Raw genomic sequence first — 15838 nt, forward strand, 5'->3', positions numbered from 1 at the left:
AGTTTGTAGCGCTTTTCCATAAGTGCACGTAACAGAGACTTTTGTCATCAATAATATATTCTCCTTCACAATTTAAACACTATACCAATGCTGCGGTAACTTCCCGATTCCGCGACTGCAGATATCACGTGGTTTTGAAACGACGAACTCGCCGAGACATGTTCGGAACGCATTTTCATCCGGAAAGGAAGTTCCTTGAAGGTTGTTCGATAGAGATCGGAAACGGTTAAAATCTGAAGGCGCAAGATCAGGTGAATAATATGGGTACGGAATAACTTCCAAAACGAACTCGTGTATAGTGTTTTTTGTCAGTGTAGCAGAAAGCGGACAGGCGTTATCGTGGAGTGCCATCAGTTATGCAGTCTTCCTGTTCGCTGTTCTCGGACTGCGCCTGCAAGACGCCTCAGTTGTTGACAATAAACGTCATGAGTGGTGGTAACACCTCGGTGAAGCAATTCATAGTACACCATACGGTGACTTTTCCACCAGATGCGTAACATTATCTTTTGTGGATGCGCGCAGGTCTTTTTTAGGGAGAGATGCTGCTTTGTTCGGGGGAAACAATTCCTTTCTTTTCCTAATGTTAACATGGAGACACCGTTTCTCGTCAGCAGTAACGATACCGCATTGGAGTGGTCGGCGTTGTTCGTGAGCTGATTGATGATGACTAAGCAGAGACGCACACAGGCCATCCGCTGATTTTTGTGATTTTGGCTTAGAGCATGCGGTAGCCGTACACCAGATTCTTGAACCTTCCCCACAACATGTAAATGTTGAACGATGATGGCATGATCACCGCTCGTCATAACTGCCAGATATACAGTTCACTGATGTGGATTATTGCGGATAAATACAGGGCTATTACAAATGATTGAAGCGATTTCATAAATTCACTGTAGCTCCATTCATTGACATATGGTCACGACACGCTACAGATACGTAGAAAAACTCATAAAGTTTTGTTCGGCTGAAGCCGCACTTCAGGTTTCTGCCGCCAGAGCGCTCGAGAGCGCAGTGAGACAAAATGGCGACAGGAGCCGAGAAAGCGTATGTCGTGCTTGAAATGCACTCACATCAGTCAGTCATAACAGTGCAACGACACTTCAGGACGAAGTTCAACAAAGATCCACCAAATGCTAACTTCATTCGGTGATAGTATGCGCAGTTTAAAGCTTCTGGATGCCTCTGTAAGGGGAAATCAACGGGTCGGCCTGCAGTGAGCGAAGAAACGGTTGAACGCGTGCGGGCAGGTTTCACGCGTAGCCCGCGGAAGTCGACGAATAAAGCAAGCAGGGAGCTAAACGTACCACAGCCGACGGTTTGGAAAATCTTACGGAAAAGGCTAAAGCAGAAGCCTTACCGTTTACAATTGCTACAAGCCCTGGCACCCGATGTCAAAGTCAAACGCTTTGAATTTTCGGCGCGGTTGCAACAGCTCATGGAAGAGGATGCGTTCAGTGCGAAACTTGTTTTCAGTGACGAAGCAACATTTTTTCTTAATGGTGAAGTGAACAGACACAATGTGCGAAACTGGGCGGTAGAGAATCCTCACGCATTCGTGCAGCAAATTCGCAATTCACCAAAAGTAAATGTGTTTTGTGCAATCTCACGGCTTAAAGTTTACGGCCCCTTTTTCTTCTGCGAAAAAAACGTTACAGGACACGTGTATCTGTACATGCTGGAAAATTGGCTCATTCCACAACTGGAGACCGACAGCGCCGACATCATCTTTCAACAGGATGGTGCTCCACCGCACTTCCATCGTGATGTTCGGCATTTCTTAAACAGGAGATTGGAAAACCGATGGGTCGGTCGTGGTGGAGATCATGATCAGCAATTCATGTCATGGCCTCCACGCCCTCCCGACTTAACCCCATGCGATTTCTTTCTGTGGGGTTATGTGAAAGATTTAGTGTTTAAACCTCCTCTACCAAGAAACGTGCCAGAACTGCGAGCTCGCATCAACGATGCTTTCAACTCATTGATGGGGACATGCTGCGCCGAGTGTGGGAGGAACTTGATTATCGGCTTGATGTCCGCCGAATCATTAAAGCGGCAAATATCGAACATTTGTGAATGCCTAAAAAAACTTTTTGAGTTTTTGTATGTGTGTGCAAAGCATTGTGAAAATATCTCAAATCATAAAGTTATTGTAGAGCTTTGAAATCGCTTCAATCATTTGTAATAAGCCTGTACATTAAGCGATGTTCATCAAGCCTCGAATGTCTTCCTGAACGTGGGGAGTAACTAACGTCGAAACGATTCTCCTTAAAACGAGGAACTACTTTCTTCCCAAGCTCTGCACAAAGGCGTTATTGCCATACATGTGCAAATATTTGTGGCTGCCTTTGTTGCTATCACCCTTCTAATGAACTCATACGGAAGAATACGTTAGAAACGTTCCGATGTCTCCATTTGGCACTCCATTCTCTAGCATCCACAGGTCCACTCTCTATCATCAAATCATAAAACAATATGTTTTAAGTAGGCTGTTTAGGTTTTTAGGTTTTTATGATGGTAACGCCACGTAGCACTCTGTATGAAAATCACTGACTGTGCTGTGTGCAGTCTGTGGCTGGTTGTACTCATTCTTGAAATATTCACTAGTGTAGTGTTGGGCAGATTAGATTAGATTAGTACTTGTTCCATAGATCATGAATACGACACTTCGTAATGATATGGAACGTGTCAGGTTAATAAAAGGTGTGTATCCAAAATATTACATTACACAAAATAGTACACGACACATAATAATTTTTTTTTGGTGGTGGGGAAATTACCCACTTACTACATCCAGCAGATATACACAGCATATGGATGTGAACAGCACGTAGCGTTGGGCAGTTGGAGGTGAGCCGCCAGCGGTGATGGATGTGGAGAGAGAGATACGGCAGAGTTTTGAGAGGTTACTATAAGCGGACGATCTGGACGTGTGTCCGCCAGAAAAAGGAAATTTGTAAAGATGGATGTCATGAATTGATAGATGTATATATGATGACTTTTGAACATTATTAAGGTAAATACATTGTTTGTTCTCTATCAAAATCTTTCATTTGCTAACTATGCCTACCAGTAGTTAGTGCCTTCAGTAGTTTGAATCTTTTATTTAGCTGTCAGTATTGGCCATCACTGTATTGCAGTAGTGCGAGTAACGTAGATTTTTGTGAGGTAAGTGATTCATGAAAGGTATAGGTTATTGTGTTACTTAGGGCCATTCTTTTGTAGGAATTCTTGAAAGTCAGATTGCGTTGCACAAAAAATAATGTGTGTCAGTTTAGTGGTGATCAGAATAAGTAAAGAGAAAACTGTTTGAGTACGTTGAGTTTTGCTCAGCTGTTTGAGTATCAAATAACGTAGAAGTTTACCAGCAGAGTCATTCATAATTTTTCAAAGGGGACGTTTCAATGCAAACTTATTGTCAATGTCAATGAAATTCACAAACAGCCGTGTAGCTTAAGATGTTACTTTATTTTATTTTGAAGGCTACCAGTTTCAGCATTTCATTATGCCCCGTCTCCAAATAAACGAAAATGTTGTATAGAGCCATAAATCTCTGGATGTCGTGAATTCAGTCGTTACAATAGTGCTTAGTTTTTGCTTAATTCTCACCACTGCATGGCCTGTTTATTGATCTGTTGAGACAAACACAACCTTACAGTTGAGTAAAAGGTACACATTTAAGTAATCTTATTGTTTCATTAGACGATTCGGAACATGGGACAACACACTGACTAGAAACTTTATTCTTGCGGCTGTAACGTGATTCCTGTTTCTGTGTTTCGTTAGCGATAGATGCAAAGCCGTAGCGAACGGAACAACAAACGCAAAATGTATTCTATGTAGCGTCTACTCCAGGGAGAGGTAACTGTTGATCAACACCGTCCAGTCCGAATCTCTTCGATATATTTACAGTACACGATTTATACATGGTTTTATTTTCTACTATAACTGCTCTTTTTAGTCCATCTACTATATGACTCTATATGACTCCATATGACATTTTAGTTTAATTGGAGAGATGCGTATGCGGCCTGAAGATGGCATAATGAAATGCTGAAACTGGTAGCCTTCAAAATAAAATAAAATAGCATTTTAAGCTACACAGCTGTTGGTGAATTTAATTGACATTGACAGTTACGTAACCAGCCGATGTCCCCTGTCCATGGCGGAGACTATATGTAAACTTAGATAGCAACAGTGAACTACAAATAAAAAATGTCAATCCACAAAAAAAAAAACATAGCAACCGGAATTCTATTCTATCGCTTGAGCCTTGTCACGCAGTTACGCAGGATCAGCCATCGTTAATCGCATTTGGCATGTTAATGTTTAAGGGGTGGCCGGATGCCCTTCCTGCCGCCACCCCGTATACCCCCTGGGACGGAATTAGTGTACCCCAACTGTCTGCGTCGAGTGTAATCCATGGAATAGCGCGAAAGTGTTCAGATGTCTGCGAGCCGTGTAACTGAGGCGGAACATGGGGACCAGCCCGGTATTCGCCTAGCGGGATGTGGAAAACGGCCTAAAAACCACATCCAGGCTGGCCGACACATCGGCCCTCGTCGTTAACGCTCTCTGCTACCCTGGCGGGTCCATAGCAACCGGAATACCAACATGCAAAATAAAAACACTATGAACTTATGCATCAACCTAATATTTGTAGACGAGTACGATTCCCGGCGTGGTCAGAGATTTTTCCTGCCTCGAGATGACTGGGTGTTGCTGTGTCGTCTTCATCATCATCATCATTCACCCCCATTACGGACGCAGGAAGGCAATGGCAAACCACCTCCGCTTGGACCTTGCCTAGTCGGCGGTGCGAGTCTCCCGCATCGTGCCTTACTCTCCTCGGAGTATGGGACCTCATCATCATCATCGTCATGTAAATGTCTGGTTTTTTATAGATGGCGGTCGCCTTTATGCTGGCGTGGCCCTTCGGCGCACCTCGTCTCATGTCCAGCTTTGCCTTCACGGACACCGAAGCTGGACCACCCATGGACGAAAACCAGAACACCATCTCGCCCACTTTCAATGAGGACGGCTCGTGTGACGAAAACTGGGTCTGCGAGCACCGCTGGCGACCCATCTACAATATGCTAACCTTCAGGATCGCCACCGAGGGTTAGTTCTCTTTTATGTGTGAAACTATCACATTAAAGTAACTTACTCCCGGCTTGCAGTACTCATGTTCGCGTCTTGGATGTCAGACACTCTTCTAGTTCTTCCGGCTGTTTTTACCTACAAACACTGCAAAACGATTTACAACTCGTCGTACTAGTAATTCTTACTAAGGATCTTCTGCTTTTATTTATGAGCTGTCACTGGCGGAGCCCTACGTTGCCCTGTACGAGAGACTGAGCAGAGCGCTACGGCGTTTGGTGTTTCAGGAACGAACGCCACGAACTGGTGGGACAACGACAACAACCAGATAGCATTCTGCCGCGAAGACAAGGGATTCATCGTCATCAACGACGACAATGTGGACCTTCAGGAGACGCTGACGGTTAGTAACTGATCATTCATGCCTTGTCGGCACATTGGAATGGAATTGTTGCATCACTGTCTCTCACAAAATTTCAGGACTATTATGTGTGGCTCTGACTATAAACTATGCACCAATGAATTCAATGAACGTTGTGGTTCGTACTTGTGTGTACTCATCTGTTTAAAACACAATTTTTGGTGCTTTAGATCGGAGTAACAAATGAAAGTCTCTCATGGGATAATGAACGCAGATATCACAAGCACATGTCGTTACTCTTTTGTATATATGGGTCCACAACCGCTACAAATTTCTTCAGGGAAATCATTCTCTTGATTAGTCTCTTCTGTTTTTGAAATAATAAATACTTTCTTTCTCAACTTTTTGGTATTAGCAATGTAACACCCTTAGGCATATTCAAGCTACGAAGTGCTCTAGGGGGCGAAATTCTCTAATAGCGAAAGACCACTAAATAAAGTATTTATTTCAAAAGTTAATTAGAACAGGCTCAGGAAACAAATATTCCAGTAGTTCTGGAAAAAGAAATAGACAATAGCATCTATTACAGAAATAAGGAAAGATCTAGAAAGAAAGAGTATAAACGAATCGGAAACGCTAGACATAAACATTTTTAAGAATGAAATATTAAATTTGGAAGGCTTTCAGGACAGAAGAAATAAGAAATCTGGAACAACATATGCAAAAGAGAGGAAAAGACAACATGAGGAAAATATCAAGAAGCACTGGAAAAATAGAAAACAGCTAGGAAAGAGGAAGAATTGAGATTGTTAGGTGATCCTAGCTGATTAATAAGAAAATAAAACACTCTACGCAGGACAATTACTGCCCTGAAAAGACATGTTGTGCTCCTCGAATCGAAGACTGGCGTGATACACCACTCCAAGCAGCTATAAGCTGTACAGGTCTCTTAATCTCTTCGTAAGTAAAACAACCTACATCCCGCTGAATCTGCCGACAGTAGTCGAGGCATGGTCCCCCTCTACAATATTTTCCCTGATCCACCATTCCCTCCATCACAAATTAACGGATACTTCATATTCCAGGATGTGTCTTATCACTCTACCCCTTCTTTTAGTTAAACTCTCAAGTAAGACACTTTTTTTTCTATTTTCATACAGTATTTCCTCAGTAATTCCTTGATCTACTCAGTAATCTTCAGTATTCTTTTATAACACTATATTTCAAATAGTTCAATTCAGTGGTGTTTTCTGTTTGATTTATAGTCCACGTTTCACTACGAGCCAAATATTTTCAAAAAGAGATTTCTTAACATTTAAATTTATATTCGACGTCCAGAAAGTTCTCTTTTTCAGGAACGCTTTTCTTATTGATGCCATTCTACATCTTACATCCTCTTTGCACCTGGCGTCGTTATTTTGCTGCAACTACGTTCAGCATCGTATTTATTACGATAATTCGTTCAAGTTATCATCGTGAAAATATCTCTTGCGAAGAACAGTCGCCAACACACGCCGTTAACGGAATGCTTCATAAATGTAAAACCAATCAGTCAGCCGATAGTTTGCATCTACTTATTTCCCGATATTAATTTTGTGGTGTTGATGACAACATTACCTGGAATATAACACTGGTTCTGTTACAGCATTGCTTTAAAGTATGAAAAAATTCTTCCAGTGAAATTCATAGTATTTTTGTCTCGCAGTTTGTGCCCTCTAAGGAAGATGATAAGATTTTTCTGTTAACTTCCAAAACACGTCACATCTCTGCATTCGTGGTGCCATGCGTTAAATCGGTTTGCATTGTGAATCAGTATGCCTATTCCACTGAGCTCTCTTCTACGTGGGAGCTGTTCCCAGTGTTGGGGTTTCAGACTGAAATAATAAGCAAACAACTTGGTTATACGAAAACTGTACAATTTTTCTTGAAGCGTGTCCGTCTTTGCTAATTTTCAGACGTGCCTGCCTGCTGGAGACTACTGTGACGTCATCTCTGGTGAGCCGACGGACACGGGCTGCTCGGGCAAAACCGTCACCGTCAACAGCGACGGCACGGCCACCTTCGAGATCCTCACCACGGACGAGGAGGGCACCATTGCCATCCACGTGAACGTAAGTGCGACGTGCTGCCCGGTAGACCGTCTCCGGTAGCTGAGTGGTCAGCGCAACAGAATGTCAATCCTAAGGGCCCGGGTTCGATTCCCGGCTGGGTCAGAGAATTTCTCCGCTGAGGGACTGGGTGTTGGGTTGTTCTAATCATAATCATTTCTTCCCCATCGACGCGCAAGTCTCCAAAGTGGCGAACGGTCTACCCGATGGGAGGCCCTAGTCACGCGACATTTATTTACTGCCCCGTAGACTCTTCAGTCCTATACACCGAGCTTGGCGCAATGGTTAGCACACTGGACTTGCATTCGGTAGGATGTTGGTTCAAACCTGGTTCCGAGCGTCAATATTTAGATTTTCGGTGATTTCCCTAAATCACTCCATGCTAATGCCGGCACAGCTCCTTTGGAAGGGCGCAGCCTTACGCTCCGTCTCTAATGGCCCCCATGTCGACGAAACATTCAACCTTTATCTCTCTTTGTCTTCCTTCAGTTATACACGCTCGCCGCAGTAAGTCACTTTGTCTAGGACGTTGGATTCATTTGTTACTGAATCAGTAGGTTCTTGCTCATTGAGTAGTTCCTACTCGGTCCGTTTCACGGCGCGTTTCATTATTTTCATTTACTGTTTAATAAGCCGTTGTCATAAAGTTTTAATCATCACCTGAAAAATATCAAGCTGCGACCACGAAAACTGATGATCGCGAGAGACTTTCTATACATGTACATATTCACCCTACCTAGTGAGTCGTTGCTGACAATGATGTATGACTTGGCGGAGATGGTTCAAATGGCTCTGAGCACTATGGGACTCAACATCCTAGGTCATAAGTCCCCTAGAACTTAGAACTACTTCAGCCTAACTAACCTAAGGACATCACACACACCCACGCCCGAGGCAGGATTCGAACCTGCGACCGTAGCAGTCCCGCGGTTCCGGACTGCAGCGCCAGAACCGCACGCCCACCGCGGCCGGCACTTGGCGGAGACTTTGGTTGTAGAAGCCTCCAATTCGGCTGCTACGGAAAGGTTTCATCCTCGGAAATCACCTCGTCGTCACTCTAGAAACGCATACCACTCTGTAGCATCTTCATCCGAGAATAGAGGAATATATCATTCGGTGTCACGCCAGGAGAATACGAGGGATGAGGCAAATTTTAATTGACCAAAGAAGCGGCGTGAGCCGGCCGCGGTGGCCGTGCGGTTCTAGGCGCTTCAGTCCGGAACCGCGTGACTGCTACGGTCGCAGGTTCGAATCCTGCCTCGGGCATGGACGTGTGTGATGTGCTTAGGTTGGTTAGGTTTAAGTAGTTCTAAGTTCTAGGGGACTGATGACCTCATATGTTAAGTCCCATAGTGCTCAGACCCATCTGAACCATTTTTTTGAAGCGACGTGTGAGTGTGTCCTTCGAAGGAACTGTTGTGGCAGTGTCATGTTGGAAATATACCCCCTTGGTCAGTTTCCTGCGACACTTCGTGTTGACAGCCTCGCGTAACCTCTTCATAAGCTTTGGTAATAAATTCCTATGTCGATTTGCCCCTGACGAGACTAATCTATTAACTTCATACCACAGCACCCACAAACAACAATTAGCACGCCTTGTCCTAACATGTTTGTGTTTCACTTTTTGTGGTGAATCCACACGTTTACACCGCTTGCTTTGCTGAAACGTCTCTGGATCACAGGGCTGCATCCAGCAGTCGTTGACCGTGATTAGGCGGCTCAAGAGGCCACCTGGATTAGCTTGACACACCTAGAATAATCCGGCTGATGCCTCTCGGTTTGATGGTGTTGCTGAGTGGATGTGGCCAGTCACGGAGCCCATCCGGTTGACTTCGTGTTCAGTATGTTGAAAAGTATACCCTGACTGATTTACGCTTTTTCCGCTACCGCCTCCATTGTGATACGCCTGTCTTCGGTCAATAGGATCCATAATTGTCTTGCGATTCCCGTCTATTCAAAGAGAGATCGTCTGTTACTTCGTTCCTTGTCATTCATACTTGTCTGAAGCATCTGCGCGACCTATCCACTGTGCCTTAAGATTGTCCATCGATACTGTGCATTACCACATTTGCAGATTTGATCTCAAATGCAGAAAACGAATGGTCCTCCACTTTATCAGTGGGTCGCGCTATTTTGTTTCGATCTTGTAACGGCCACTTGTAGTATTGTAGCGTGGGGATTTTTGTATGTTTATGGAATTCACATATGTGCCAAGAGAAATAGTAAATAAATTACGTACTTTTATTTTTAGAGGTGGTAATTAAAATTTTATGATTTTTTTCTGTTACGGTCTTGATTCTGAAGACATGTTTGATGCAGCTTTCTGGGTTCATCTATACTGTGCAAGCCTCTTCATCTTCGACCAACTGCTACACACTACATACGTTTGGAGCTGCTTACTGTATTCGTCGATTTGTTGCCGTCTGCAGTTTTACCCTCGCTTTTGCAATCTTTGCAAGACGGCAATTGAGAGATATATACCACATAAATTAATAAGTGATGGTACTGATCCCACATGGTACACAAAACGGGTCAGATTGCTGTTTGCAGAAGCAACGAAAAACAGGGTGCCAAATTTAAAAGAACGAAAAATCCCCAAGATTGGCAAAGTTTTGCTGAAGTTCGAAATACAGCGTGTACTTCTATACGAGATCCTTTTAATAATTTCCAAAACGAAACTCTGTCTCGGAATCTGGCAGAAAACCCAAAGAGATTCTGGTCATACATAAAGCACACCAGTGGCAAGACCAATCAATTCCCCCACTGTGCGATAACAACGGTTGAGTCACTGATGACAGTGCCACTGAAGCAGAGTTATTAAACACGGTTTTCCGAAACTCCTCCAAAGGAGACGAAGCAAACATTCCTGAATTACAATCAAGAACAACTGTTTAGATGACAAACATAGAAGTCGAAATTCTGGGTGTAACAAAGCAGCTAAAATCGTTTAATAAAGCTAAGGTCTCTGGTCGAGATTGTATACCAGTCAGGTTCCTTTCTGAGTATGCTGATACAATAGCTCCGTATTTAGCTATTACATACAACCGCTTACTCACAGAAAGATCCGTACTTAAAGACTGGAAAATTGGTCAAGTCACACCACTATCCAAAAAGGAAAAAGGAGTAATCCGCTGAATTACAGGCCCATATCACCTAACGTCGATTTGCAGTAGGGTTTTGGAACATATACTGTGTTCGAACATTATGAATTACCTCAAAAAAACGATTGATTAACACACAGTCAGCACGGATTCAAAAAATATCGTTCTTGCGAAACGCAAGTAGCTCTTTATACTCATGAAGTAATGAGTGCTATCGACAGCGGATGTCAAATTGATTCCATATTTTTACATTTCCAGAAGGCTTTCGATACTGTTCCTCACAAGCGTCTTCTAACCAAACTGCGTGCCTACGGAGTATCGCCTCAGTTGTGCGACTGGATTCGTCATTTCCTGTCAGAAAGGTCACAGTTCGTAATAGACGGAAAGTCATCGAGTGAAAAAGAAGTAATATCCGGCGTTTGCCAAGGACGTGTTATAGGCCCTCTATTGTTCCTGATCTATATTAACGACATGGGAGACAATCTGAGTAGCCGTCTTAGAATGTTTGCAGATGACGCTGTCTTTTACCGTCTTGTAAAGTCATCAGATGATCAAAACGACTTGCAAAATGATTTAGATAAGATATGTGTATGGTGCGAAAAGTGGCAGTTGACAATGAATAAGGAAATGTGTGAAGTTATTCACATGGGTGATAAAAGAAATCAGCTAAATTAATTACACGATAAGTCAAACAAATCTGAAGGCTGTAAATTCGGCTAAATACTTAGGGATTACAGTTAGGAATTACCTAAATTGGAAGGATCACATAGATAATGTTGTGGGTAGAGCAAACCAAAGACTGCGATTCAATGGCAGAACACTTAGAAGGTGCAACAGACTGCTTACACCACACTTGTCCGCCCTATTCTGGAGTACTGCTGTGTGGTGTGGGATCTGCATCAGGTGAGACTGACGGATGACATTGAAAAAGTTCGAAGAAGGAAGCTCGTTTTGTATTATCGCGAAACAGGGGAGATAGTTCCGTAGACATAATACGTAAATTGGAGTGGCATTCATTATAACAAAGGCGTTTTTCGTTACAACGGGATCTTCTCATGAAATTTCAGTCACCAGTTTTCTCCTCCGATTGCGAAAACGTTCTGTTGGCAACCACCTACATAGGGAGAAATGATCATTACCATAAAGTAAGAGAAATCAGGGCTCGTACAGAAAAATTTAAGTGCTCGTTTTTCCCTCGCGCCGTTCAAGAGTAGAACAGTAGAGAGACAGCTTCAAGTTGGTTCATTGACTCTCTGCCAGGCGCTTTATTGTGAATAGCAGAGTAATCACGTAGATGTACATGTAGACTGTCCATTCCTCCACACCTCAAGGCGTCTCCTATTAACCGATTCGTTCCATTAGTCAAATTATTCCACAATTTTTTTTTTTTTCAATTCTATTTACTACCTACTCATTAGTTAGTCTAACTGTCCATATAATATTCTCTAGCACCATGTTTGTAAAGCTTCTACTGTCTAACTCTTACTCTTACATTTGCCTCCAGAAATGATCTTCGTGCTATAGTTAGCCTGAATTTTACATCCTCTCCCTTTCGACCACCTAGTAAAATTCATGTATTGCTTTTAGTGCCTGATTTCCTAATCTCAGTCCCTGGACATCGACTGATTTAACACGACTGCATTCAATTACCCTTGTTTTATTTTGGTGGACGTGCTTCTTATAGCGTCATTTCAACTCACTATTCATTCCATTCCACTGCCGTCGCAAGTCCTTTGCAACCCGTGACAGAATTAAATTATCGACGGAAAACCTGACAGTTTTTACTTCCTCTCCCTGAACTGCAATTCGCTTTCCGAATTCCTTTTTGGTTTCGTTTACTGCTTGCTCGGTGGACAGATTGTATAAAATGTGGGTAAGCTACAGCCCTGTCTCTCTCCCATCTCAAGCACTGCTTGTCTTTCATGTCATATGACTCTTGTAATTACAGTCTGATTTCTGTACAAGTTCCAAATAACCTTCTACTCTCAATACTTTATCCTTGCTGACTTCGGAATTTTAACGAATGTATTCCAGTATAATTTATCAAATGCTTTCTCAACTGTAAACGTAGATATCTTTTGAGTACTACTTGTATAGCAATGCCCCCAACAACACACTGTATTTCCACGCCATGTCCTTAGATATTCACTTTTCAGATCCCACAAGAACAGCTCCTCCCGCCATCTCCTAATATCACACCTGACTGAGTGAGCATTAAGTTCATCTCTGGCCAGTGACTGACACAGACCTGTCTTCTTGTTACAGGCTATGTCTGGATCCGGCGGCCTGACTACAGCTGCGCCCACTGGATCCACCAGCGACAGCGGCCACACGACGGACCCCTGCGGCTGCGAGTCGACCACCGAGGTCACCACCACGACCACCACGGAGAACCCGTGCCGCTAACCAGACACCCCTGTGTTGCTCCACCTTGCATAAACCATTGATCACTGTGAACTGTATCATTTACTAGTCTGTGCACAATAAAGTCTAGTTTTTACTGCATTGAAATGCGAAGTGAAAAACTGTTTCCATGAGCTTGGTATTCATGACACTTTGCCATATGTATTGACTCGTTCTACAACTTTTTATGATACTGCTTCCTCGACAGACTAGGAAAACTCAGTTGTACTGTAACGTCGCAGCTATTTACATGGCTGCAGAGCTTTGCAGTAAGTTTTATTCCGTTAGGTAAAGGTGTATTGGAGGCTGGGAATGAAGTCACCAGGCCCGGCCATTGTGTAGTAGGCTACTGGCGTCATAATCCTGTCTGTCGCAGTGTGTGCACCGTGAGAACTGCTCTGTGTGGAGCGTACTAAGGCCGGTATTACACTATCAAATTTCTTTGTCCAATATGTTTGTCAAATATCTTTGTCAAATAAATTTGATGGTGTAATAGGGAACTTTGTCAAATGTCGTCAAATATTTGATCAAATCTAGGGCCTCGTTGTAGATTTGATCAAAGAAGTTGCTTGTCTTCAGTTCAATGCAATGTGAAATGTTACCACGTGGAGCCCTAGCATTGCTGCAGCGTTCTGTCATCTGCAGTGTTTTTATAAACATTGCCAGTAAATACAGGGTTATTACAAATGATAGAAGCGATTTCACAGCTCTACAATAACTTTATTATTTGAGATATTTTCACAATGCTTTGCACACACATACAAAAACTCAAAAAGTTTTTTTAGGCATTCACAAATGTTCGATATGTGCCCCTTTAGTGATTCGGCAGACATCAAGCCGATAATTAAGTTCCTCCCACACTCGGCGCAGCATGTCCCCATCAATGAGTTCGAAAGCATTGTTGATGACAGTGTAATGCCCCTTCTAGCGCTACGTCAAAGATCTTTGTCAAATATATTTGACAGAACATTTGATCACGCCTTTGACAAAGAAATTTGGTGGTGTAATACCGGCCTAAGATTATTTATTCATCTCACCTAAGAAACTATGGTAAATATGATCTGTTTGTTTTCAAATTTGGTATAGGAACTTTTATAATTTAGAAGAAGAGTGTGTAAAATTTTCATGCAGATAACTTTAATATTTTTGAAAATATAAAAAAACCTATTAAAAACTACTTTTAGTAAAGTAGATTTAGATAGGAATCAGGACAGTTTAAGTTTCTTTGTCATTTGAAAATACTAACAGCACTCTCAGTGCGCAGAAGTTATTTTTAAAGAATTTTAATTCTAAACTTTTAATAATTTTGCTTTCGTAATGAAAATAATAGTTTAAAAGTTGATATTTATATTTTGTGTTAGGATGGGAGTAGATGAGAGTGAATGTGAGTGCGTATGTGGGTACATATGTCAAATTTTCAATTTTGTAATGTATTACACCATCCGTAACTAGCAAGTGTTACGTATCGAGGATGTCCTGAAAACGATGAATCCACCTAACTGGTGGATGACGTATGTCTAACAGCGTTTGCTTTTGTAATAAGGCAGCCAGAAAAATAGTAAGGGGATACTTAGTTCTAAAGTATATTTCAAACATAGTTTTCTTTTCACTTTCGTTTCGTTTGGTTTTGTGGAACATTTTGTGAAATTGTGCAATATGAAATGACGTAGATGCATCTGCGAATGCTGATTAGAGTAAAGCGGGTTGCGTTCGAAATTGATCATGAAAGGTTAATCTGATTGGATGATCATTTTGATCAACCAATGAGAGAGAAGTCTTTCCCGCGAAATTGAATGAGTTATATGCCCTGTGAGCGATGGCGTTCAGTCAGTCCGAGAAAATTATCTGTAAGATGAAGAAATGACGGTTAAATCGCGCTCGGTTTATATCGCCGTGCTAGCAGATGCAATTACGGACATTTCGGTGAAGTTTTGAGAGGTTTTGGAATGTTGGTTGCAGAATAAACCGTGTGTGAAGCTATCGGCCTTTGTGAATATTCTGCGTGGCGTGTTCCGTATGCATGCACAGAACATTTTGGCGTGCGTCTTCTTTCGAAGAATCCACTGAAAAGGACCGAATGTGAACTCGTTTTGTAACAGTGTGTTGGCTGTGTGAATCTCGTAATATTTCGGGCTGAACTTGGGACATTTCTGGCTGTCTTACGTGTGATATAAGCTGCACGAACTAGTAGTAGATGTACTACCAACGTAAATGTGGGCTTCGTGACATAATGAAAAGGACCATGATAAAACATCAGTATCTACAAAGAAACATTTTCAATGATGGGAGGAAGCACCCACTTTGCCAGTTATTAATAGAGATTTACAGGTTTATTCTTGTTACTGGAGTTACGCGGAATTTGTAATCGTAACTATGGACGGTGGTTTTCTTTAACGATGCTTTTCTCATCGTCTACATAGTACCTACGAATGCAGAGCAAATGGTGGTGAATGGACACCATACTGAGGTAGGCGGACATTACATAAATCGCAAAACGAGTCCCACCAATCCCACCCCGCCGCAGTATATGCTCAATGCTACTATTAACTTTGACATTTTAGTAATGCAAGCAATTCAGAATAAGCAAACAAATTAAAATAAAACTTGAACAATTTAGAAAAGCAAAACTTTTAAAATAAAACTTTAAAAATCACCAGTTTAATACTGATTTCATAAAATCTAATAATTGTAGGCCTGACTATCTTGAAATAGATGGGCTTCAGCAAAATCAGCCCGGTTTTGCAGTGATGTGACGGAAGTCATAG

General features: G+C 42.3%; 1 protein-coding gene across 1 annotated transcript in view; it reads left to right on the forward strand.

Annotated features, from left to right (window-relative positions):
- The window catches only part of LOC124789965 (alpha-amylase 1-like), a 72419-nt gene extending 59238 nt beyond the window's left edge, over positions 1 to 13181 (forward strand). Inside the window, exons 8-11 of the mRNA XM_047257500.1 lie at positions 4905 to 5121; positions 5388 to 5503; positions 7417 to 7572; positions 12936 to 13181. Of these exons, the coding sequence (XP_047113456.1) occupies positions 4905 to 5121; positions 5388 to 5503; positions 7417 to 7572; positions 12936 to 13076 (630 nt within the window). The 3' untranslated portion in view covers positions 13077 to 13181. The remainder of the gene's footprint in view (positions 1 to 4904; positions 5122 to 5387; positions 5504 to 7416; positions 7573 to 12935) is intronic.
- The last annotated feature ends 2657 nt before the right edge of the window (positions 13182 to 15838 follow it).

This window comes from Schistocerca piceifrons, chromosome 3 (genome assembly GCF_021461385.2).
Source record: "Schistocerca piceifrons isolate TAMUIC-IGC-003096 chromosome 3, iqSchPice1.1, whole genome shotgun sequence".
NCBI classification, from domain to species: domain Eukaryota; kingdom Metazoa; phylum Arthropoda; class Insecta; order Orthoptera; family Acrididae; genus Schistocerca; species Schistocerca piceifrons.